The 27,928-nt window shown below is 38.4% G+C and overlaps 1 protein-coding gene across 1 annotated transcript; it reads left to right on the plus strand.

Moving 5' to 3' along the window:
• The first annotated feature begins 5,127 nt into the window (after nt 1-5,127).
• On the plus strand, nt 5,128-27,813 carry gpr179 (G protein-coupled receptor 179). Its single transcript, XM_007240145.4, has 12 exons — nt 5,128-6,584; nt 6,993-7,294; nt 8,758-8,866; nt 12,310-12,406; nt 13,911-14,122; nt 18,029-18,097; nt 19,338-19,447; nt 21,041-21,279; nt 22,427-22,565; nt 22,677-22,779; nt 22,887-23,036; nt 23,580-27,813. The coding sequence occupies exons 1-12, from the start codon at nt 5,934-5,936 to the stop codon at nt 26,913-26,915; spliced, it is 5,517 nt and encodes a 1,838-aa protein (XP_007240207.3). The 5' UTR covers nt 5,128-5,933; the 3' UTR covers nt 26,916-27,813.
• The last annotated feature ends 115 nt before the right edge of the window (nt 27,814-27,928 follow it).

The following is a 27,928-nucleotide window of genomic DNA, read 5'->3' on the forward strand; positions in this document are numbered from 1 at the left end:
GGTTTGTTGAAAATAAAACAATAAAAAAAAGAAATACATAAATAAATAGTTATAAATAAATACAAAAATAATACATTTCCTTTCATTTTTGCTAATAAATATTTTTTAATCTTAACCCATATGAAGTACCTTATCCATGAATTAAACCTTATCCACCGCCACTTTTTCAAACTGCCGCTGATGCAGCTTGGCCAGGCAGCAGACATCACAATCAAATAAAAGTGCAGCCATTCAGCTCTGATACATAAGCTAACAGGCGCATGTGCTGACCAACATCACACTAGGAGTGATTTTGTGAGAAAATGCAATCAACTCATTCAGAAGAAGCAAGAGCAACAGGCATGATTTTGAATCTGTTATACATTTTATCATTAGAAAGATTTAATGGAAATTTATTAGAATTGAATTAAATGAACACTACAGTTTCACAGCACAAGCTATACTTCAACTGGACTCTACCACTGCTGATTTTAGAGCTTTCTGTTTGTTCCTAATTATTTTGTAAAAGTATTAAATTGCCGTTATTATGTGTTTTGGCTGATGTTACAAAGTAACAGGTGAGCTGTTCCCAAGAGACAGTGATGGTGTTCTTATGGGTTCTAAAAGCATCTTATGGAAAACAAGTGACATCTAGTGGTAACATTTAAACATTTAAAGCCAGGTAGGAAGCAAGAAAACAGTTATTTTAAGTAGGCCGGGATAATCATTCAACTGAATAATAATAATAATAATAAAAAAACATATAAATATAGTAACATTTCAGTTTATTTTTGGAAATACATGAAAAAACTACAACTTGGTTTGTTTTATATTTTTATTAGTATCATATTTATTAATTTATAAAGACATAGTACAATAGTAAAGAAAATCACTGATTTCTCCCAAAAATAAGAAATGTTTGATACATAGTTATTTGTTGAAAAGGGGTTCATTTGGCCATTTAATATATACAACTCATAACTGTGCTGATATATTTATATTTTAAGCGTTCTTACCTTTCTTACTTAAAAAAAAATACATTTTCAACGTTTAATTACTTGCGTTCTGTAAATTTAACTAACTCATTTAAAATATCTAAATTTAACTAAAATATCATACTTAAATGTCACATAACACTGTAATTTCAGGACACCCTCAGCACAAGTCGGGGTTGGCTAATGGGCTGGTAAGCTACCCCGCGTTCTGACACGTGATTGGCTGGTTTCAGAAGCACTTGTTATTATGAGCTGCGGGCCAATCAGCGCAGGGGGGCGGGACCTGTCGGAACACGGGTGGGAAACACATCCAGCAGGCCCCACCCGCCCGCTCACATCCGCAAACCGGCCGCGGTCGGTGTCGGTCCGCTCGGCTCGGCCGCCGGCTACCGCTGCCCGGCTTTACTGACCCGCCGCTGTAATGGAGCCTGTTTATTTCCGCCCTGTTGGCCACACAGATGTTAGGTGTCCCCGCATTGTTGGGAGAATGGCCTGTTATTTATGGGGCGTCGTGATTCATAAATAAAAGAGCTGAGCAGTTCGTTTCAGGCTGAAAGGCTTCATTATAGTTATATTAGATAATATTAGATTAACTGCAGTGACAGTAATATTGACATAATTATGCTGTTAAACTAATATTACGATATCAGACTTATATTTACTAGCCATATTATTATCATCAATTTAAACGAGTTTTCTGTGAAGCTTGAAGGTCTGTTTATTTACTATTGCTATTTATTAAGGTAAATGCTCCCTTTCTCTCTATCTCTGTATTTTTCTCTGTATCCATCAGTATCTAAAACAATATCTTCAAACATCTGCAAATACAGAGTTGTCTTTAAGTGGAGCTTGCTAACCCACCCCCCAAGTGTCTCTATCATTAGGTTTATTCCCAGCACTACACGATTACACGCGTGCATTCTGCGGCTCGACCACACGATGTCGCTAAAAACAAAGAAGTGAACCCTTCCGATAGAGCGCATAATGTTTTCTTCAGTAGAATCGAACATGGCATTGAATGGGCTGTATTTGCTGCCAAAGACTATTTTGGTGATTAGTTGTCGTTTAAATTATTTATATATTTTTTGTTCCAAAAATTTAAGAATATATTTGGACAAAATAATACTATTATAGACAATAACAACAAACAAGTTAGGAGCTCAGCTGGCACACAACCAATCTTCAATGCTGACATATGGTTGAAGTAATGTCTGTTTTTAAATGGTTTAATGTTGAATCAATATAATGTCTTTAACCTTCTGCTTTTTGAATTAGCATTTTACGTTTCATCAGCATACAATTAAAAAACGGTTGGATGGATGGAGGGATGAAAAAGTGGCTTTATTCCATCTGCAGTAATCAACTGCCATATCAACTTTGATTCACTTTTTTATAAAAACACCAAATCCAACGTTGATTCAACCATAACATCAACGTTGATTTAATGTTGAAATGCCAGCTGGGAGTACTCATAGCTAAACTTCTGCAACTATCCTGCAAATACTGTTGAAGCTGCATATTCAGTATTTGTATTTTTAATATTTATAGCTTTATACTTCAGATTATTCTCTCAAATATACAACCCCAAATTAAGAAAGTTGGGACATTATGGAAAATAGGAAATTTAACTATGTGCAGTGCTTCTTTCATTTCCATTGTCTTTGTCCTTGTCTTGTTTAATTGCAGACAGTATGAACCTAAAGTAAACTCAAAGTTTTTTGCTGAAATCTTATTTTTATTAATAAATCCTGTATTTCAGACCTGCAACACATTTTTAAAAAAGTGAGGCATTTAACACTGAGTATACCAAGCAAATAAGTGTTTCGGGTGTTATCTTGTCCCATTCCTCGTGCCAACGCCAGCTTAAGATGTGCACCAGTACACGGGCTTCTTTTATTTAAAAGTTGTCCACACATTCTCTATTGGGGACAAGCTAGTCAAGACCCTGTGCTGTCTTCTTCCACTGTCATGTCCCTGTAATTTGAGCAACATGTGGTTTTAGATTTCAATGTACTTTTCTGCATGTACTGACACATCCTCATATCATGTGAAACCTTAGCTGTTAGACTTGTTGCTGATAACTGTCTGGATAGTCCTTTCCATCTTTGGTCCAGAGCACACTGTCTTAATTTTTCCAAAAAAGATCGTGAATACCAACTCTTCTGAACATACTTTTAAGGACCCTGGTTTTTGGACTTATTGCTGACAACAATCTGGATGATGCTTTTTATCTGGAATACTGATTTGTCTGATCACAATACACGTTTCCACTGTGTGCTGGTTTACCCGAGAAGTCAACACCACTTTTGGACATGGTTAATTTAAAGCTTCTGTTTTGAACAGTACATTTTAAATGGCATTTTTGATTTATTGTATTGCTTGACAAAGGTTTGCTAAAGTAATCCCTTGCCAGAGTGGTTCTGTGGTCCTATTGCTGAATATTGTTTTTTTTTGTGTGCAGTGCCATGTGAGGGATTGGAGAACACAGGTGTTCAGTTTAGGTTTGCCCCCTTGCTTCTGATTCTTTCAATTGTTTAACAATATTACAAACTGTAGAGGGATACATGTATACATAAATATAATAAATCCCCTCCAGTTGTTCTTTGAGGAACACTGTTTTTAAATCTTTCAATAATTTTCTCACGCGTTTTTTTTTTCTTCTGCTTATTTTTAATACTGAAAGACTCAGCCTTTTTAGGATACTTAAGCTTTTGTAGTAAATTATGATAATATTCACCTGTTTATATAACCTGTTTAAATCACATTATTTATTTTTTTAAGGCCTGCTGGGTTCGTTTAGGGCTCTTAATGAGGTATCATTAAGAGCCCTAAACGAACCCAGCAGGCCTTAAATGCAGGCATGGATGTAAATTAACAAATATATATAAAACAAAACACTAAATATCTTGCTTGGGTTCACACTGTCTGCAATTTAATAAAAGTTCAAGTAAATGTTACAGACACGTTTTTATATGCATTTTCCATACTGTCACATCTTTTCTGATTTATGGTTGTATATTTATGTATATTTGGTATATTTTCTGTTTTTATTTATTATATATAGTTCTGTATATTTGTGTAACTTTGCTGTGTTTGTCACGCTGTAACTACCTGAGCCTCACCACAAGAATGACATGTTGTGCGAAGGACAAATTAACACTGAAACCTGAAGGTTGAAAAACAATTAAGGGATTGGATAGATGCTGATATTGCTTATATATAGTATATTGTCACTGTCCAATAAAAACAAGTCCAATAAAAGCAACAACTTTACAGGAGAGAGTAAAAATGTAAAAAGAGTTTCTTTCAGATCATTTTGAAGTATTTATATTGGTCTGTTCATCAATATTTTTTATATAGTGTAAGGGACAGTTTGTCTATTCAAATTATGTAGGAAACTAAAAATCAACAAAAATGGAGATAATTGTGTTTCATTGGACAGCAATGATATGCACTGGTCTTCATGTACTGTATGTAAATACTGTACATTGCCATGTTCACTCAAGCCTTATTATACTTTTTTTTGGCATGAAATACAAACACGAACACGCGTAGACATCACTTCTACATGCTCTGCAGTCTTGGTGGGGGTGGGGACCCACAGGAATGGATGTTGAATTCTCAGAACCCTGTTGCCATGGCACCAAAACAAGGATTTGCCTGCATCACCCAGAATGACTGGACTTGCTTGATTCATAAGGAGGAGAGGGCTCCCTCTCTCTCTCTTTCTCTTTTTCTCTCTTTCTAACAGGTACAATGTCGCAGTTGCCTCCACAGGTGTTGCATACATTGTGTTTTTATTTTTGTTTATTCCATTAACTATCTTCAGATTCCATTGATTGTGCTTGCTGCTGCTGCTGCTGTTGTTGTTGTTGTTGTTGTTGCTGCTTCTGCTTTTTTTTCGTGCCACGCGCTGTACAAGACTCTAGTTGTGTCACACACACGTCTAGACACACACTATCACACAATAGTTGGACTATACACACACACACACACACACACACACTTGCACGCACATGCACATATCAGTGCTAACACACAAACACGCTAAAAGACCATAAAAGACCACTCACTCCCTGACCCAGCAGGAGAGTGTCGGGTTAATCCAGAGAGCGGTGAGATTCTGCTGCACGCCCAAATAGAGAGGATTACCCTCTATTCCATTCGTCCATCATCCTGTCTGTGAGCACACACACACACACATAGACACAAACACACACACACACATAAACACACACTGCACTCTGCAACTCAACATTAACATTAACAGATGTGTCACTCTCATCACCCCCAGGACTCTGAGCGCCTCTCATAGAGGTGGTCATATCAGACAGTGGTGGGATGGGGGAGAAGAGAGAGTGAGAGAAAGGGTGGGGTGGGAGAGAGAGAGAGAGGGAGAGAGAGTGTGTATGTGCGAGAGTGAGCGAGTGACAGGGGCTTTGCAGAGGAGCCACAGATCAAACGAGGAACGAGGCACACGAGAGAAGAAAAGACTTGCATTCTCTCCACTCCATTCGTCCACACCTCCCCTGCTTCTTATTCCTTGTCCCTCACACACACAGACATACTTGGCTCTCGCTTTCTTCTCAGCACCCCTGTTGTCACGCCAGCACTAGACCCGCAGGCTGCGTAATCTCTGGCTGGCTCAAGCTCTCAGAGAGTCACAGTGGGCTTGTCGCTGTGGGAAACTCATTGATTCTCACAGTGCTAAAAGGGACAGCTGGCTAATCAACAATGCTTCTTTCGCTGATTTACATCCATGGCAGTGGGACACTCGAGCGTGCAAGGGAGACCCACTGACATCGGCCACAACCCCTTCTGCCACCTGCTGCAACCTTGGGAAGCACTAGGGAGCGCAATCCCAGAAGAAATAAGTCCTGGACACAGAAGTTCCTGGTCCCTCAAAGCTGGTCAAGATGGTTTCCACAGGTGGTTTATCTTGAGTAAAAGCTCTAGGAGATGTGGAGTTCCAGGAACATGGGCTTTCAAGTCACCTTGCTGCTGTTGCCTTTTCTTCTGCCCCCCTTGGTGTCTGCTCAGCTCCGGTCCAGCTCAGACTCTGATGGACTAGATGCCACCTCATCCCTCTCTTACTCAAGTTCCACAGCAGAAGAGGAGCTGGCCAGCATGCAGATGACAAGCGTAGGCCCAAGCCCAAAGGTAGTGATGAAGGAGGTGGACGCAGAAAAAGAAGATGAAGGAGATAAAGGCGAGGAGAAGGAAGAGGAGGACTCGTCCATGCCTGAGAATTACCTCTACACCGGCGATGCCTCTGCCCTCAGTTCTACCAGATGTCGCCGGCCCTTCCAGCTGTCCCCCCAGCGTGGCACTTTCCCGCCGGACCTGAGGCCTCTCTTGTGGCAGGCTGCTGTGTCCCTCACCAATGCTGCCAACTTCCTCAACCTCATCTTCCAGGCCAGTGAGCTGCGGGAGACCAGTGTGCGGGAGGACATTGAGTGGTACCATGCACTGGTGCGGGGCATGCTGGAGGGCGACAGGCCTGGCCTAGTCCGAAGGGCCTTGCTGACTTTTGATGCCGATCCTACGGCACCGCAACCACAGCTGGTGCTCCGCGCCTCTAGGGGCCCTTCGCAAGACATCTACCTGCAGGTAGGGACATCCGAGTGGAAAATAAGGACGTATCATATTGGTATGATTTGAGTAGGTTTAGCAACAAAGAGTTGTGTATGTAGTAACAGATCAACATGTGAGCATATTATATTATTGGGTTTTATTGATTGGGCAGGAATTATCTAGGTATATGGTATATTGAACCCATTTGGGAAGTGACAGAAACAATTTCTTTTAGGCAAAGGGAAATATTATAAGTGGCCTGGTGTCATTTGCAGCTCCATTACTGAATGTTTCCACCAGGGTCAAATATCCAAATTTTCACCCATGATTAATATATTCTTGAAGTGCTTCTGAACTTCCCTCAACTTAGAATCTGAGCTTTTCTCTATTTGTTTTTTTGTTATTAAGAGTGAGTCTAGTTAATCTCAACACCTCTACCCACAGGACCTCACTTTGACCTGGGAGAGCCTTATCTCTCCCCCCTCTGGTCACAGCTGGTTCACCTCGCTGAAGTCCAGCATGCCACCCCTCCCTGGCCTGTCAAAACGGGTCCTGCTCAATGACCTCAGCACCCTGGACACACCCAAGTGGGCACGTGGGGATAGCTACATCACCAATAGCAGTGGACTTCGGTGGGGTGAGACGCCTTTCTTGGAGTGCGAGGACGGTCGTTACTTGCCTGGATGGCTCCTTACCCTGTCAATACCCTTTTATGGGCTGAAGCCGGACCTCAGCCCAGAGTTCAGGTCTGTCAACTTTTTTGTCTGTGTCTTTTGTACCCTGTGGTGAGGGATTAAGTATACTGTCCTGTATGCATTATTTGCCATATTTACAGGATGTTTATGAGTTTAAAAGTATTTAATAATTCACACAGTGTAGGTTGAATAATTAAGAACTAAACTTTAAAAGTTTTGTGGTTCTGTAAAAAAGCAATGTAGATGTTTTGTTCAATATTTCAAGTTATTTCAACTCCCTAGTCACATACTCTAATATTTGGTTGGACTGCCTTTAGCTTTGATTGAGCACACATTTACTGTGGCATTGCTTCTACACTTTTCTGCAATATCTCAACATTTAATTCTATCCAGTGTTTTTTCCCCCTAAAATCTTGTATTGATGATGGGAGATTTGAACCACTGTGCAAAATCTTCTCCCGCACATCCCAAAGATTGTCAGTGGTGCTCTTGTCTGGTCCATGTGTGAAAATAATGATCTCATGCTCTCTGAACGACTATTTTACAATTTGGCCTGATGAATCCTGGTATTGTCATCTTGAAAGGTGCTTGTGTCCTCAGGGAAGAAAAAAATCCATTGATGAAATAATCTGGTCATTCAGTATATTCAGATGACCACATTCTTTGGGCACATAACATTGCAGAACCTAGACCTGAGCAACTGCAGTAACCCTAATAGACCACATCCAGACCTTTATCCATTGCTACAGAGTCCAATCTTTATGCTTCCTAGCAAATTGAGGCCATTTTTGCGGGTGAACCTGACTGACAAGTTGTTTTCTTAAGGCTACGCGGCTTATTAGTTCCAATCACTTGAGTTCCCTTTACATTGTGTGTGGAAATGCTCTTACTTTCACTATTAAACATATCCCTGATTTCTAGTGCTGTTTTTTTTCTATGATCTAATTTTACCAAATGTTTAAGTAATCGCCAGCTTATTTATTTAACAAATAAGAATTAGGGATAATAACTTGTTGCCAGCTAAAACATTATCCCCATGCAGTTATTATCCAGTTATTATTAAGGGAGGCTTTTACTTATTTGCTTAGTTAAATCCAGGTGCTGACTTTTTGTCTAGACAGTGTATTTGATATTCTTTAACTTTTTAACCACTTTAAATATAATTCTGGATATTAAATGTTGTGCTATATTATTCTTAAATATACTCTAAGTTTCTCAGTCATTTTACTATAATCTAAATCTCTGTTTATCATTCATCCAGCAAATGATTTAAAACCTGTAAAAAGGAGAATATTATGAATGTATCTGCAACAAAGTTGATTTTACATGATTATATGCTTGAAAACTTTTAAATGGTATTATACATGACCTTTCAAGCTCCTTGTAAAGTAAGCAGTTTTTGAATGTGTTGTGTTTCAATTAGTCTTTCAAACCATCTCTTAATAAGGACCCAAATTGTTTCTATAACTATTATAACTTTTCACTATGATTTTCTCTGTCTGTTCTGGTGGCAGGGGGGTGGTCCGTGTGGATGTGAATATTCAGGGTTTTGATGTGGACCAGTGTGCCAGCGGAAATGTGTGGTTTTCAGACACACATCAATGTAACCGGACCAGCATGGAGGTAAATTTACCGCCCATTTCACACTTTTAACATTACAAGTCAAACAGGTTGGACACACCTCCTCTCATTTAATGTGAATTGAATGAGTTCCTGGAGGTGCTGAACAATAGTTACTGCTTTTCCTTCACGCTGTTAGGTCAGGGGAGGCCAAACACTTTTTTAGTTTACTAGGTAATTTCATACGTGTCCCTTAATTGTTTTGATGTCCTTATTTTTAATCTACAATAATAGTAGATAAAACTGAAAATAGAGAGTGTGTCCAAACGTTTGACTGGTATTGTGTGTTACGTTATCACACTAGTTGTGTAATGTTATTGTTTTTTAATTATTTCCCTTACAAATTAGTTAGGAAATTAAGAAAAACAATCCACTGTGGGGGGTCTGTGGAACTGTTTTTTTTTTTTTATCACAATGTGTATGTTCAAAGGTATATACATCACTATACTCTAGTATTAGTTGTTTTTTTTACAATTTCTTGTGTAAATAACTCTTAAATAACATGTAAAAATTAATTAATACAACACAAAACAACATAGTCCACTCAGAGAAAGTGTATTGCTGTTCAGACATAACACTAATTTGTCCTCTATTTATCAACCAAATTGTCTTGATTCCAGAATTTTGATTTCAGTATCAACATCATAACACTTGATCCCAGAACATACTTTTATAGAACTGGGCAATTTGACCTCAAGTCAATTTCACATTTAATTGAACAGTTTACCTCTTATTATAATTAATTAAGTACATTGGCAAAAACTTTTTGGCACATGCAGCTTTCAGTTAGCTCTGTGTTAGAGATTTCCTCATACTTGTTCCAAATATTTATTGTATTGAAAAGAAAACAATGTATAACTCTTTAAGCCTGTTTAAATGAATTATTTTTTTGAGAGTTTCGAGCGTTAAATTGATTACTAAATTGCTATATCAAAAGATTCATTACATTTCATTTCTCCAACATCTGCATTTAGATGTAAGTGTTAATTTCACTTTGATATTTAGTGTTCTTAACCTAAATCCAAAATTCTTCAGCTCAATGTTTTTATAAAACTACGGTAGTTAATACTACACCTGCCTTAGCTGTAGCAGGACACACAAAACAATGTTGTGCAACATAATGGTGACACGTCTGAGCTTTGAAACAGTAACCTGGTGTGCCCTGTTGGGTTGTGGGGGGATTGTTTTAAATTGGTTCACAACATGCTTTTGAAAGTTCATTCTCACCAGCAGCTACCTTGTCACTTGCGATCATACTTTACCATGATCATTTCTTAATTTGACACCTCACTCATTCATTCTCTCTCTTTCTTTCTCTCTAACTATCTATCCATCTCTCTCATCATGTGCTCTTTCACCCTTTTCCATTCCTCCCCCATCTGCCACCGTCCTCTCTCTCATCCAGACCTTCTATTTAAAGATCTTTGTGCTGGGTGGTACAGGGATGATCGGGGGGATTATGGCGTTAATCCAGTGATGCTGACATCCTTTTTTCCAGCACACCACTCAGCTGGTTGGGAGGAACAGGCAATAAAAAAATCACCCAAAATTTCCCTCCTGTCCTTCCTACTAGGGTGTAGTTATGTAGGTCTCAGGTGAGTAGTGCCCCGGTAGGGTGTGACCGCAGGGTTTTAAACAAAGGAAGCGTCTGGTTTTATGAGGATGTTGTTGCGCCAATGTAGAGGACGATATAAAGGCTGATAAACATTAAAAGAACAAGAGTGCCACATTGCCTTGCTTAGCTATATATTTTGGTAGCTTTTTTAAAGAATATGACAAAAGTTAAAGAGTTGATTGCATATGTGGCTTCTGGAGTCCAGAGGCTGTTGTCTACCATTAAGCTAGCATGAAGATAAAGATTCAATATCCTTGCTGAAGACAAGACTTCATGAGCCAAAAACACAAAAGGAATTAAGGTTATAAAGTCATGGAGATGAAAAACTCTATCAAGAATGTAGGCACACTGTCCCTACTGACGCATTCCAAACATTCTATCAAAAACTTGATTTAAAATGCCAATTATCAATTAAGTTGACATGCAGTTTCCCAGTGTTCTTTGTCTACCAGGGACATTGACTGGGTATGTAAACATTTGGGCCCAGTTAATTATCGTATTTTTTTTTAGAGAGATTTTTTAAGTATTCTGTATAAAATGTAGTGTTACCTTTTTGATTTACCAACAACTTATGATTTATGGTTTATGGTTTTTGGTTTTTAGATTTACCAACGAAAAAAGCATGCAGGAACTACTTGGAAACATAAGTGAAAACACTGATTTTAACAGAAAAAGAAAGTGACAAACTCTCAAAATATAAAAAAAACCATCATCATTAGCTTTTACTATGAACACAGCCCAGAGATGTTTTCACAGAGATTCTACTCTAAAAAAATACTTTGTAAAACATTATCAACAATGCATTTTATGTAACACTACCATTTATTCCTTTTGCTCACTAAAACAAATTACTGCGTTCCTTTGCTGAATGTGACAGAAAATTTGGGGCATTACTACAAACATTAGGGGCTTAATCCCAAAAAAAAAAAAAAATCACCAATGTCGGCCATATTCAGGGCTCGTTAAAAAATATTCAGGGCTATAACCCCCGAATCCCAGGCCAGGCAATGTCCTTTTTAAATTTATTTTAAAATGTAAATTGATTACATATGCTTAACATTACATAAATGCTTCAGAAGACATGTAGTTTTACTGGTTCTATAAGTTAATAAACTAATATTTTGTCATTTAAAATCTACACTCCCTGGGTACAGTCATCACCACTGTAAAAAAAAATCAGATCGGTTTCTCTAGAGTGCACCATTTCTCACCAAACCTGAATAAATTTGTTTACGTTTCAGTGATAGAATTATTTTTGTAAAATCTGAGGAACGCCCTGTTATTATCTGTAAACAGTAAGTAAGGAGCTTTTTATAGAAACCTGCAATTAATGGACCGTGATTTTGTGTGTGCGCATGTTGAGGGGGGAGGAGTTTTGTTGGGAAAAAAAAGAGATAGTCCTTTCAATAGGCATTACCCATCCATTTACGTTTTAACTTAGATTAACTCACAGCTTTTCTGATGAGTGGGTCAAACGAAGGGAGGACTGATGAGAGTCTGCTCATGTAATTAATGAGAGAGAGCACTCAAACACAAACACACTCGCACACTGTCCTCCATGGGCATGAACTGGCAATCTGGCCTCTGAGTGCCTCTTCCAGGCTTAATCTCTAAGCCAAGAATGATCAAAGTGCTCACACACACTCGGGGTCTGGAGGCAGTTGGTCATTGATCTGAAAGCCATTAAGACACTGTTTTTTCATGTAAAAATATTGGAGTGTGTTCAATAACTCATCAGTGGAGGCTAACAAAGTCAACTGATAGATGTCTTGACATTTGTTTCAGTCACGATTCTCCTCCTCTCCCTCTTTGTCTCTCTCACTCCACCCAGTGTGACCCAATTCCAAGGCAGGGCTTTCGACTGGGCCAGTACTGCTGCCGCTGTAAAGAGGGATACTACAGCCCACCATCAAATTACAAGAACAAAAGTAAGACTACCAAAAAGTGGCATAATTTATCATTTATAACATTTTGTTATAAAGTATCTGATTAATATTTCAAGCTCACAAGTAGATGATTATTTATAAAAACACCATGAAGCACCAAATGGTCAAATTACCCTTTTACACAACTCAGTCCATACTCCCACAGTCCATATGCAAGAAAACTATGCTACAAAAACCTCACACTTTAGATCTGTCATGGTTATGGTCTCACAGCTGAGCTATGACTAACATTCCACAAAAATGCCTTTTCCACCTTAGCTTGTGCATTCAGGTTGATATGATAAGGAGTGCTAATCCTGCTGACAATATATAGCAGAGTTATTTAAAGGCATGGGGTAACTGGTACATGCTGTGCTATTTCTGGCTGTCGCAAAGCAAATGTATATTTGCATCCATCCAGAAGAGCCATGCTTCTGAAAGGATGGCCTACAGTTTACTTTTTTTGTCTGTTCTGAAGGATTTCACTTCAGACTTAATAGCCAATCTACGCTGCTTTTAAATGAGGCACAAAACACAACAGCCAGTTAGTCATAATGGCCCTCAGTTGTAGCTGAACCAAAAAAGCTAGGATGTGTTTACCAGCTTGACTACCGTATTTTTTGCACTATAAGTTGCACTTAAAATCCTTTAATTTTCCCAAAAGGTTGTAAGAAGCAGTAAAGCCACTCTGCTGAAGTGCAGCTTTATACAGGAGTTTCAGTTTAGTTCTCCAGCACCGAGACTGGAGCAGTATTAGCATTACCCGCTAAGCGCGCTAAGCGCTAGTTCTTTTGCCATTCTCGGCCTGTAGCCTGCTGCAAACCACTGCTAGCACTGCTGGAGCAGCATTAGCATTAGCCACTAACCGCACTAAGCGCTAGCTCTTTCGCTCTCTTTACAGGTGAGTATATCGGTGGAAATCTGTAAATCTAAGGTTTCTGTAAATAAACAGAAGACGTTCGTTAATAATGCGCCTTATAATCCAGTGCACATTATGTATGTAAATAGACCAGAAAATAGACGATTGTTAATAATGTGCCTTATAATCCGGTGCACATTATGTATGAAAATAGACCAGAAAATAGACGTTTATTGATAGTGTACCTTAAAATCTGTTGCGCCTTATAGTGCAAAAAATACGGTACTAAATGCAGCTGTCTAGCTATCTAATTAAACTCCCAAACCCTTTGATTGAACTGTTAGCAAGCTTTCCCAAGTATTAGGTCAACACTAGTGTTTTGATAGTAGACTGTTTAAACAACCAAAAATACATTTAATGCATTTAAACACTAAAAATATTTTCAAAAAAGTGTACATGACTTGGTAGCCTCTAGTTAGAGCAGTCTAATAGAGGAAAATGTGGCTCCATCACATGAAAGAACAAGATCACATGATTTATTAGCTCGGGTATATGCAAATAGCCAGGTTAATAAGGGCCTATTTTCAAATTGTATTCTGTACATATAATACTCTGTCTGGTCCTATGTGATTCTGTGTGGTGAAACAGTGGCTGATGGTTCAAATAGTACCCGGACTTGTTACCCTAACCTGCCAGTTTGCCTACCCTGCTGGCCTGGCTGTAAGCAGTGCAAGGACAGTTCCCCCTGTTGGGTGCAGGAAGACTGGCTCCTGCGAGCGGCGGTCCTGGCTGTGCAGGGTATCTTCATGGCTCTTGTTCTTCTCAGCATGTTGAGGGCATACCAGTGTCGCAGGACCAAGGTAAGTGTACCTAGATCGGAGGTCTGGTTAAAAAGAAAATTAAATTGTCATCAATCAACAAAATCTGTTAAAACATGGGACTGTAACATTGTTTGCTGTTAGATTTTGATCTTAAAGGGAAATTGATGGGAAAAGACTTACTTTGATGAGAGAAAAAATTAGTAAGTCTGAGCTGTTCAGTGTTGGTGGTAGAAACCAGGAACTGTTACACTTAAGTTTTTTTGGCTTAAAATTCGGGCTGTCACAAATAAGTTAAATACTCTACTATTTATTTATACGTTTTTCACATTAAGCCAACAAACTTTTGCATAAGTATCCATACCAACATCCATGATTTTGTTGCCACTGATGCATAAACAGAAACAATACTAATAAATTGCATTTGTATTATGAAACAATTAGCAATAAATTGTATGTAGTCGGTCAACAATAAAGGACCAACAGGTTTGATCTTAAAAAGAATATTTTGAGAAACACTTGGGCTACATGCCTTGCAAATGATTATGCCCGATTTTTGTCTTTGCACTATGACTGGTATACACTTTTGATAACCTGTTGTCAACCACAGTTAATTCTGAAATTATAAATTAGTTTTAAGTGTGCGTTTGAAAATATGTATTTTAATACTGGATCATAAACATTAATGAGTGTTTTAAGCCTGTGAAATGCTTAAAAATAACTTATTTAAAATAATTATTATTAAGTGCATGTAGGTCAGAAAGGTAAAGGCTGGGTAACAGGAGCAGGATGTTTTTTTTAATAAAAATTTTATTTTCTATTTTTTTCAGTATTAACATGTACAAAAGATTCATATTGAACCACTGACTTAACGTTTTTAAATATTTCTTATGACATTGTATATAGTTTTCAGCTTAGGCTCTTAAGCTATAAATGGTGGCTTGCAGCACCAATACTGCCTTTAGAAAGCAATAAATGACATTTCCTGACCTTTTGGCAAATGCCTTGATTTTATGTACATTTCAGTATTTATGTACGACTGTTTGTATTAGTATAATCTTATCTTATCTGAGTGCCTGTTGCCATTATAGTGTTTTTCTATTGCCCTGCCATCTATAGGGATTCCCACAGCCCATATTGTACAGTCCACTAAGCTTTTTAAATCAAAATACACTCGTATGACCATCAAGAGTTAAAGATGTTAAATAGAACAAATGTGGTATTTGTTCAGACATTTTAAAGCAACTGTTTACTGAAATAAATGCAGGTAACATTCCTATCACTAGTGATTTTATTATTCAGATGCTGGTAAAAAACAATTACAAGTTATTCACATGACACAGGCTTAATGGAAGAAAGCTAAAAAAGAAACAAAACACATTTGTGTTGCATGGCCCTGTCCTTTCCTCTATTAAAGCCGTTTCATTTTTTTCTTTCTGGCTACACTAACCCCGCTTAAGCTTCTATATTATGACCCTTCTCTAAACCCTGCAACTACCTGTATACTGTAAATGTGTCTGATAAGCTACTGAGTTCACAAAAGCAAAGGTAGACTGTATACTCAATTTTGTTCTGTCTCAAGGGTTCTATGGTTAGTGAGTGAAATAACTGCAGCTAACGTTTAATTAAGCTAACCACATCACCCACTCACTGTTTACCTACCTGAAACATTTTGCCAGTGTTCGTCAGTCGATACTGATGCTGCTGAAGCTCATTTCTCACTGAGGGGACTATAAGGCACAATTAAAATCCTTTTATTTTTCCAAACATCGACAGTGCGCCTTATGTATGAATTTTACCAGTCAGATTGTAAGGAGCAGTAAAGCCACTGAAGTACAGTGTTATACAGGATTTTCAGTGAAGTTTCTCCAGCACCGAGGCTGGAGCAGTATTAGCATTAGCCACTAACTGCTCTAGCTCTTTCGCCATTCATAGGCGAGTATATCGGACTGCAGCCTGCATGTTTATTTTGTTAAAACAAGCTACGTGGATAGAACCGCTAGCTAATAGTGCCCAGGCTAACCAGAAAACTGAGGGTTCCTCTGCTGTTGGAGGACATTTACTAGCACTAAGCACTGCTTACCATGGCTAGAGCTGCTGCTAACCGCGCTGTTGAAAATATTGGAAATCTAAGCTTACTGTAAATAAACAGAAGCGCTTTACTCACCCATTAGAAGGGAAACATGGTGACATTCTTGTTCCTTACTAGTGTCGCTTAAAATGCACCTTATTATCAGGTGCGTCTTACGTATGAAAATAGACCAGAAAACAAACGTTTTTGATAGTGCACCTTATAATATAGTGTTCCTTATGTATGAAAATAGACAAGAAAATAGATGTTTATTATAACAGGACAGATCAACAGATCACTTTAAAAGAGAAGACAAAGCATTAAAAAGCTACACACTGCAGCCTAAATACAGAGGAAATCCAAATGTTGATCTATTATTATTAAGCCTCATATTCACAATGATGCAGTTAGCCACACAGCTTAATGCATACATGCCTGCCTCGGCTTAAGTGCGATTACTTGGTAATGTATTTTATCACACTGTTTAATCCACATCTTACACTTTCCTATTGTGTGATTCGAGTTTAATAAGTGGGTAAATCCACCTCCCATTCAAGCGTTTATAATGGCTAAAGTGATTTACCAACATCCTACATATCACTTTACTGTATAAACCTGACACTTGAGTATCTGTGCTTTGCTTGTTAATTATGTACTTAATATGTTTGCAGTTATTGAAAAAAAGAGTTTACAGTATATACATAACTCCTGACATCACTCATCACTCACTCATCGTCAACTGCGTTATCCCCGGGGGGAGGGGTGGGATATTTGAGCATTTATTTGCAGAAAATTAGAAATGGCCAAAATAACAAAAAGGATGCAGTGCTTTTAGACCTCAATAAAGAAAGTTCATAATCAATTAGAAACAACAATACTAATGTCTTAACTCAGGAGCAGCTACAAAAATTATATTTGGTGGAATAACCCTGATTTTTATTCACAGCTTTAATGCATCTAGGCATGCGCTCCACCAGTTTTTCACACTGCTTTTGGGTGACCTTATGCCGACCCTGACAAAAAATTTAAGCAGTTCAACTTTGTTTACCTCTTGATTACATATCAGACTTCCAGACATTCCAGCTTGTTTTCTTTGCAATATTGAAGGTCTAAAAGCATGGTATATAGACTAACAACAATGTTTATATACCCATGAATAGTAAAATCAGAGACACTTATAATTTTAAAGTGGTCTCTTCACTTTTTTCTGGAGCTGTACATATATAAACAAACTGATCAAATGCACCTTTTTTTTGCCTGAAAATATAGAACTGATTTAAAAAACATAAACGAGGATGATGAGCATCTCAGTGATTCATTATTGAGTTAGTTTTGGTTAGCTTATGTGATCCCACATTTCTGTGGGTTATAATAACTATTGTATTAAGAGGTGCTCACTGTAAATATGTTCTTTTGTAGTGTTAAAGAACCTAAGAAAGTGTATTGTTGTGTATTTAAAGTGCTACATTGCCGTTTTTTTTTATTTATTTATTTAAAAAGGAAAGCTAGCTAAATAAATCACTTTCTATAAATAAGTATATTTGTGGGCAGAGCAATAAGAGGTCAGCTTTACTTAAATTAATTTAATTACATTTTTTTACATTCATTTATCCCATTACTAATGCTCAAAATAGTGAACTAAAATATAAAAAGGATGTTGGTCTAAAATGATAATGTAGGTATTTCTGTGCATTTGCCTCTATCTTTTCAAGTTTCATCAAAACTGTTTTAGCCTGAAGTAAAAACAACAAATCTGACCTCATTTTCTCACTACTAATGGAAGGCACTGATGATGGGTTCAATTAATCCTTCTTTCTGTCTGTCTCTGTGTCCCCTCATCTTCCCCTTCCCACCACTGGTTTACTCCTGTGTGGTAGCGGATCCGAGCCTCAGGCCTGATGCTGCTGGAGATGATTCTGTTTGGGTCTCTGCTCCTTTACTTCCCGGTGAGTGTGAGATTAAAAACTGGACCTTCTTTCCAGATTACAGCTCTGCATTTGGGATTATTTCATAATGGGTGCAGAGGCAGGATTGGTGGTAGCAGACAATGAATGAGGCATTGCATAAGCTAAGGTTACTCAAACTTACTTTATTGATGACAGGCCACTTCCTCAATGACCTGTAATATGCGCTGGGATGTTTGACGTCAATTGTCAAATTTCAACATTTCATAATCAAGTTATTATTGCAGCAAAAGCCTAGTGTGTACTGCAAGTTACACACTGGAAACTATGAGCTGAGTATGAATATGTATTTAAACTGCAGATCTATAAATCTGTGGTCCCTGTTAACTGTACTGAGATTCAAATATAATGTAATACATAACTTATATAACTAAACTAATATTAAACTGTTCATCTGAGTTTCATTGAAATTATATTAAAACCAGGTTAAAGTGTTTCAAGAAATTAACATTACCACCTCTTGCTAAAATGACACCTTTGCTCATCTTGGCATTTTCGTATTTAGCTATATGAGGTAAAGTCTTGTCAAGAGTTAAATATCTTGTCCTCTTAATGTGTTTAAGAGCATCAGTTGTGTAGTGAAGAGGTAGAGTTTGTATACAGGGAATATCCCTATTTGATGTTATAATCCATATTATGCAACTCCGCAACTAAGCAAAAATATATATATTTAAGAAATAAGAGTCAGTCAATCAAAAACATTTCAAGAACTTATTACAAAGTATTCTCCAGTCCAGTTGCAAAGACCATGAAAAATATTATGATGAAACTGGCTCTCATGGCCACCTCAAAAAAGTAACCAGCCTCAGAAACCATAATTAACAGCACCCAAGATAAGAGCCACCTAAATGCTTCACAGAGTATTTTGATTTGTTTAACACTTTAGCACACTTTAACATTTTACTACATGATTCCGTATGTGTTCCTTCATATTCTGACTTCAGTATTCATTTACAATGTAAGAACAAAAAATAATGAATGAGAATGTGTGTCCAAACTTTTGACTTTTGGCACTGTATACTGTATGTACCTCAAGGCACATTATAATAAACAATACCAGGGGATAAATATGATTTTATTAAACACTTTAAGTGGTTTTCCATATAACAAAAAAAATCTATATTACTGTAAGTTAACTTACATGTGTCCAGAAACATTTGAATTATTTGATCAATATTTGAAATTTATAAAATTAAAACATGTATGTCTGTTTTAATTGTAGGTCTTCATCTTGTATTTCAAACCCAGTACTTTCCGCTGCATCCTACTCCGCTGGGTCCGTCTGCTTGGCTTTGCCATCGTTTATGGAACTTTGACACTGAAAATGTATCGGTCTGTACAGCTTGTGCTAACTCTAATCTCTTCTAATTTACCTGATAATCACCCTTTTCATCCATCTGAACAATCGTACTCACCAAGCAACATGCTGGATGAAGCATCCTCAGGCCACATTTAGTTCTTAAGATATCAACAACAGAATGAGCATGCAATGCTGAGGATTCTCAACAATACCATTAAAACACATATGCACACTAAAATGCCACATATAATGTGACAGGATCATTCACTGTAAAAAAGAACAAATGTTGTGTAAAAATGTACAGTAACTTGGCAACAGCAATTCGCTGGTAAGATGTTGTAGTAAATTCACAGTTTTTATCTTTACAATGTTAAATGCTTTACCACAGTAATTATTAGGTCATCACAATAATGATAACCTATTATTATGAGCCGCCTTTTTATCACAGCAAATATAAGACTACTCTAAAAGGCATTACTGCATTACAGGTAATTTTCATTAAAATAATTATATACAGTAAAGTGAAAATAGAAATAGCATGTATTCATGTATTTCATGTATTGTTTTCAACATTTTAAAACATGTATTAAGCACATTGATAGTAAATACTCTTTTATTTTGCTATATTTTGTAAAACTCCACCATCGTTGTCCTGAACATACAAAATAAAATCATAAAAACTAACATTTCAGAATGCAAACAACCATATAAGCTGGCAAAAGCAAAAAAGGCCAACAGGCTATCAACACACGTAGCCAGCAACAAGCGCACCAACACACGTAGCCAGCAACAAGCGCACCAACACACGTAGCCAGCTAGCTACATTTAACCAGTAATGTTACTTCTTTACCAGACTGATGGTGTAATTATAAACGTTATCACCTAAATGTTACCAAAAATAATATGTATTAAAATATGATATGCTTGTTATATGTGCACTATCAATGTTTATTATGATAATAACTAGCTAAAGCTAGCTCTTTCTCTCTCTCAGTGCAGTGTAAATAGTGTTAGCTATGTAATGTTAGCTAGCTGAGCAATACTATAGAATGGGAGCAGGGAGACAATAAATGCCAACTGAAAGTCCATTAATACACGCTACTCGAATAAACTGAAGAAATTAATGCTTTTAACTGTTCACATTTGGTATTAGTTCATTTTCCTAGACACAGACTGACTGTTTACCTTAAAAGATATAAGCTGAAAAAGGCTTGTTTAATGACCCTTATTTATCAAATGAGTCTCGGAGTAAGAATGCTGATCCAGAATCAGTTAAACTTTACTTCATTCTATTTGACAGTTGATAAGATGTGATCTTAGATCAGCACTTTTGCTCTGAGATGCTTGATAAATGAATCCCAATGTTAGCAAATTGAGGTAACTAAATATTAGCATATGTTACTGGCTGATTTTTGTCCATTTTTGCTATGTCAGTGTAAACAGTGAAAAAGGTGTTTTTTTAATATAACTTACACATTTTATTTACTGTAGAAGGCTGAAATTATTAATTTAATTTTGAGTGTGGCCAAACCAACCATTAAAACTTTAAAACCCTGACCTTTAACTTTAAGCAGTATTATAATTTGAATAATGTTTATCCTGACTGCAGTCTTTCATTTTCTCAGGGTGCTGAAGGTATTCCTTTCACGTACTGCCCAGAGAGTCCCCTACATGTCTAGTACTACTGCAATGAAGATGCTGGGAGTGATGGTTCTCACTGTGAGCTGGTTTTTGTGTGCATGGACTGCGGGGGTCCTACAAAACCGAGATCGCAATGTGCCTGTACTGATTACATCGACCACTTCAGATGGACAAGGCTTCAGTGTGTGTGACCTGGACCGGTGGGATCATATGATGGCTGTGGGTAGGTGAAATCTGCAGGATTACAACCTTATGATTAGGCCTGTCACACTAACTACTCTTTTCATCTATTGCCCCATAAATGATTGCCATAAACAATATTATTGCTGTTTGGCAGCGAGACCTGTAAAGCTAAGTTAAGTAAACAAAACTCTTAAAAAAATTAAGTCAAATGAGCAATGGATGTCAATCTACAGATTCCTGAACACTGTTTATTTGGGTGAGTAAAGCACTTCCGTTTATTTACAATAAGCTTAGCTTTCCAGATTTCTACTAAAGTTTGATCCTGCTACATTAACAGCTAACCGCTAGCACTAGCCGCGGTAAGCGGTTAATGCCACCAAAATTAAAGGATTTTGAGTGCGCCTTGTGCAAAAATATGTTAATCAACTTTTAATTAAAAAGGATATTCAGAAATTTAATATGGCTATTATAATAAGATTTGCGTGACTGAAAACATTTTAAGGTTCAAATGGCAATGTAACATTTAACAACTTAACTTTTATTTTACCGTTTTGTTGTATGTGCTAGTTATATGGAACCTATATATTAAACTGTCTTAATTGTTAAAATGGTTGGAACAGACGTCTGTATTAACCCAGCACACCTACATTTAGTAAATAAGACCATATGATCACATACTGCCCTGTGATGCACTAAAAGTGTTCAGTATATGTCACGTCACCCTGGGCTCTTTTGGGTTAAACAAAGTCAACATACCAATATGATCACATTAATGGGCTCTGCTTGCAAAATAAATACAATGGGTAATATCAAGGTCAGCAAAAATGATTGAGGTCATGTTTATGTATTGTACGATAATAATACTATAATGTAATTATTCAGACAGGCCCACCTATGATATCTTTATGTACTTACTTCTTAACAAAATAACACTGGCCTATGGGACAGCATGCATTTGGAAACTAGACTACAGTTTTTTTGCTGAGAGAAGCCATCAAGCGATTGAATAAATAATTAATGAAGACTAATCCAGTGGATTTTCAAGCTTATTTTAAAATCGTTATTTGAAATGATTAGATATGAGTAGCAAACTAACAAATCCATGGCCTGAAGTACCCAACAAGCAAAACAGCACACTGAATACTGGCTGTATGTCAGACTGACTGCTGTTGATTTCAATTTCTCAGCGGAGTTATTGTTCTTGTGCTGGGGGAGCTTCCTCTGCAATGCAGTGAAGGCTGTTCCCTCTGCCTTCCATGAGCCTCGCTACATGGGCATTGCCATCCACAATGAGCTGCTCCTCTCCGCCATGTTTCATCTTTTTAGGTGAGTATTCAAGATCGTGTTAAATGTAAAATAAATCATGTTAAATAAAAAGCCATGAGCAAACATAACAGACTGATATGAATATATTGATGTTTTTTTTGCCACTCTCAGATTTGCAAGGCCATCTCTTCATCCTGACTGGATGCTCCTGTTGTTCTTCACCCATACTCATGTCACAATCACTGTAACCCTTGGTCTGCTGTTCCTTCCTAAGGTACTTCAATTTTGAGTTTTATGCATATGCCAAAGAGTGAATTGTAATATTATTGCAGAACAGGTTGCAAATAAATAAACCAATTTAAATGTTTTTTATTGTTACAGTTCCTTTACATATCTCGACCTGTCAAAGAAGAGGTTGCTGCAGAGGTTTATGAGGATGAGGTGGACCTACGACGTTCATGCTCTTATCTCAACAGTAGCTTTACATCTACCTGCTGGAGCGACCACAGCCTGGACCCTGATGACATCCGGGTAAAGTCCTTTATCCCCATGCAGCCTTACTAACAAACCCCAATAACCTCTTATGGGCTTGCTGTATGATAATGTCTACATGTAGGCCAAGTAAAAGCCTAAATTACACCTGCCACTAACAATAGGCAGGTCTTTACAGATAATAGTGCTAAAAATGTGAAAATGTCAGAACTACAGATATTACCATACAGTGTTTATGCCCAACTAACAATGCTACTAAACTAACCATAAATAAATGCTAAACCCGTCTACTAACACTTTATTAACCGTACCAAAATGTGAATTTGCAATTCATTATTAAAATGCAGTAAATTGTGCTAATCTGTAATAACTGCTATAATAAGTACATTAGTTGACTTGTGCAATAGAAATTATAGACACAAAAGACACCTATTTTCCTCTTTCCTTCACTTTTCTCACCCTTTTTTCCTTGAGTCTTTACTGTTTCCTTCTGTCAACTATAATAATCATGAACATCTACCCTCTGCCCCTTCAAACTCATTCTTATCTGAATCCCCTCTCTCTGCACCATTTTGGCACCAGGACGAGCTGAAGAAACTTTATGCGCAGTTGGAAGTCCACAAGACCAAAAAGATGGCGAACAACAACCCACACCTGCAGAAGAAGCGCAGCTCTCGGCTTACGCTTGGACGATCCCTTATTAAGCGCATAGCGGAGATCCCAGAGAGCCTGAGTCGCCAGTGCAGTCGTGAGGAGAAGGACATGTCAGGGATTGGAGGAATGCGAAAGTGGTCTGGAGCTTTCATGTCAACTCCTGACAGCGCTAGTATAAAGAATGAGACAGTAAAGCTACCGTCTCCAAAGATGCGAAAGTCTCTTAGTGCCTATGAGTATTACCCAGAGAAGGACAGCTCCCGGAAATCCTCGATGAGAAACTCCATTGATAAGAGGTCATCGCATATCTCAGAGGCGGAATCTATTGACACAGCATTACTTATTTGTAAGTCAGCCAGCGCTCACAATCTTGCTGTAGACAATAACCTTCTTCAGCCTGTCTCTACCCGGTTTCAGAAGTCTCTTAGTTTCACCGAAAAGCACAGAGATCATTATCCTCTTTGCCCTACTAGAAGCATGGAGGATGCGTCACTTGCTGCCAAAACAAGTCCTGTACAGAAGGTTCAACGACCACAGGGCTCTATCAAAGAGCAAACCTCAAATGCCTTGCTTTGTCTGTCGTTCGACAAGTCTGAGGTCTGCCCTTGGGAGGTTGAAGAGGAACAGCCTGCAGGCAAAAACCTGTCGAACCAAAAGCACGTCACTTATTCTCTCTCTCAGGAACAGCCCCCAACACCTGAGACCGCATCATCACCTACCCGACTCTTTGTCTGTCCCTGGGAAGGTTTGCCTCCCCCTCCTCCTCCAGCAGCAGAAGGAGGGCTTGTGGCAGATGCAGATGTTGACTCTCCAAGGCCAAAACCTCCCATCTCCTCTAGTGCTCCAGGATCACCACATGGCTTTGCCAAGCCAAAGGACCACCGTGGTTTCTCCTTCCGCTCTGCCACTCAAAGCCTCCTTGTGGTAAGAGGCTTGGGAAAAGGGAGTGGCAAAGATAAAAGTAAAAGCGACACTAACAGTAAAGATGACACATCCCAACAGACCCGAGCCACATCAATGAAACTGACCCCAGGCACTGCTGCGACTTCAGGGAGAAGGACACCACAAACACCAAGACGAGCTATGACCACTGTTGAAACAAAACCTTGCCTTGTGAAACAGGAAGCAGTAAGACTATCATCATATGATTCCCCAGAAAGAAGCCCAAAAGGCAGTGCTCTAACTCAAATCTGCCCATGGGAATCAAAGGAGATAGTAATGGAGGTCAAAAAACTAAATCCCTATGAAGGTATAATACAAAAACAAGGCAGCAAACATAGACTGTCACTGACCCTCAGCACTGACAGCAACAAATCATCTTTGCTCCATGTTAGACCTTCACTGACTGTTCCAAAGGCAGACGTATGTCCATGGGATGTTCCAACCAAGCCTCAGCTAGTACATCAACAAAGCAGCATTGCTAATATTTGCCCCTGGGAAGTGGAGGAATCAGATCAATTACAAGCCAAGGAAGCACGTGATGATATTTGTCCTTGGGAAACAGATGACCAAGAACCACAAATGACAAAAGAGAAAAAAGACTTATTAAATATTTGTCCTTGGGAGACCTCAGAAGTGGTGTCTAGTACTGACCATAAATCTATGGAAGGATTTGAACAACGGCGAAGCAGTATAAAGCCTGACGTGTGTCCTTGGGATGTGTCAGATACCAGTACCCCTCAGGTTAAACAAGATCCTGCCAAACCAACTTCTGAAGTAATAAAGCCAACAGAGAGAGTCATATATGTAAATACCCATCCAAACGAGAGCCCCTTAAATAAGAAGGGTCCAGGTGAACAAGAGAAAATTAGCAGTGATGTGTGTCCATGGGAAACAAGTGAAGCACAGATGCAACAAGAAGATGCCCGTGCTAATGTGTGTCCCTGGGAATCAGGGCAGGACAAGGGCCCTGAAACAACCAAGGGAACCGACTCAGACAGTAGAACTAAAACACGTCTGTTAACTAAACAGCTCACCAGTAATGCGGAAGCATGTCCATGGGACTACTCAGAGTCTTCTCAACCAGACGTCAAAGGGCCTGAAAGTCAAGAAAGGGTACATTCTAACATATGCCCATGGGAATCGGAACAGACACCAAAAACCGATGCTAAAGAACAGTCACAAGAAGCTGCCCCAGTCAAGAAAAATCTTCTGACTAAACAGATGACAAACACAGCAGAAACATGTCCTTGGGATTTCCCTGAAGCCACACCTACAGTAACAAAATCAGAGGGAGCATCTTCTAATCCAAATAAAGAAACAGCTGAGGTAACATCACAGAGTTCTGCCACAAAGAATGCAAATGTATGTCCATGGGAGGCAGAGCAGTCTGAGCGAACAGAAGGAAAAGGCAGTATCAAAACCAAGGAGCGAGAGAAATCTCTCCTGAAACAAGACAGTAAACATGCAGATGTTTGTCCATGGGAAACTAGTGAGCCAGTCAGAAAGCAGGAGGTTGCTTCTTCAGAGGTCTGTCCTTGGGAAACTGATGGACCAGTCAGAAAACAAGAGGCTGGTTCTTCAGAGGTCTGTCCCTGGGAAACTGGTGAGCCAGTCAGAAAGCAAGAGGCTGGTTCTTCAGAGGTCTGTCCCTGGGAAACTGGTGAACCAGTCAGAAAACAAGAGGCTGGTTCTTCAGAGGTCTGTCCCTGGGAAATTGGTGAGCCAGTCAGAAAGCAAGAGGTTGGTTCTTCAGACATCTGTTCTTGGGAAACTGGGAAGCCGGACACTGAACAGCCAGTAAAATCTTACCAAAAACAAGCAAGTCTTCATTCGAGGCAGTCAAGTGAGCGAGAAAAGCCAGTTCAAAAGCAAGAAAGCATTTGTGCTGATATTCGCCCCTGGGACACAGAGCAATCACCTAAACTAACTAGTAGTCAAGATAAGTCTCAAGCAGATATATATCCTCAAAAACATGAAGACTCAGAAATATCAAAAATGCAAGAAGGTGCCTGTGCAGATGATGCCTCTGCAATTCCAGGGTATGAAGAAGTCAGTGGTGATCAATGTGTCACTCAAATCATTCAAACAGATGCGCCACTGTCTGCAGGTAGCGCACATACTCCACAAGGGTCTAGAGGTACTCGACCTCTGACCCGATGTGATGCTCTGTGTCCATGGGAAATCGAGGGAGAACCACAAGCATCCATAATAGAGCATGATAACAACTCAGATGTTTTTACATGGGAGGAACCAATACCAGAGGAGGAAGAAGGTGATGCAGAAACTGCTGCTGAGGCCTTTATTTTCCCACCTGACTTATAAACTGTTTAGCACTGTGCTTTGATCTTCGAGGACATAAAACAACAAATTGACAAATGTTACAAACTGAGCCACCAGGCATACAGTACAATGTATTCCTGGCACCTTGCGAAATGCAGTGGCTACCATTGAGGAAGACTGCTATAGTGAATATGGCATAGTACTTCTCAAATGTCTGCTCGTTAAGAAAATGCAAAGACTGAAAACCATGGTGTTAAATTGGTGCCCCCATCTAAGTGCACATTCCTCTTTGGTCCTAAATTATTATCAGTCCCTGTTTGAGCTTGTTATCGTTTTGTGTGTCTTTGTGTTTGTATGCCAGTTCAGTTTCTTTAATCATGAGTCACACGTCTGCATCACCTTCAGATCTGAGAGAATACCTGGTCTAACGAGAGAAATACCAGTCAAGAACAAGAGCATGTATATGGTTGTCAGAATATTTTTATTACACTTCAGATTTCTCTTGTAGTGGAATTTCATTAGGTGAGAACATTAATTCTGCATCTGCTCAATGAATGCACTTGTTTTCTGTGATATATACCCAGCTCTGAAACATGCACCGCGTTCATGAACAAAACAACTGCCATGGCAGTGATGCATGTGAAACAGTGTTCAGGAAATGTTCAGTACCACCTGTGACTACCATAAGCTATTTCTAAAGATGTTTTGTTTACATTCAATTTGATATATAAATGTATACATTTATTAAAAGAATTGTTTTGTTTACAAATGCTGTAAATATAAACAAACTATTTTGAACTTTCAAATCAGTTTCATGTCATTGACTCCTGGCCTGTTGTCAGCTATTGCATTCAGTGGTGCATCTGAGTTTGAGAAGTGAAACACAAAACTGATTAAGTTCTTCTGTCCTCACATTTGAAATACAGAACCAGTCTAAAGTTTGGACACTTTCTCATTTAATGTTCAATAAAAATTTCTTTATTTAATGTATTGTCTACATTGTAGATTAATACTAAAGACATAAAAACAGTTAAGGGACACATATGGAATAACAT

Source organism: Astyanax mexicanus, chromosome 16 (assembly GCF_023375975.1).
Source record: "Astyanax mexicanus isolate ESR-SI-001 chromosome 16, AstMex3_surface, whole genome shotgun sequence".
Taxonomy (NCBI): Eukaryota; Metazoa; Chordata; class Actinopteri; order Characiformes; family Acestrorhamphidae; genus Astyanax; species Astyanax mexicanus.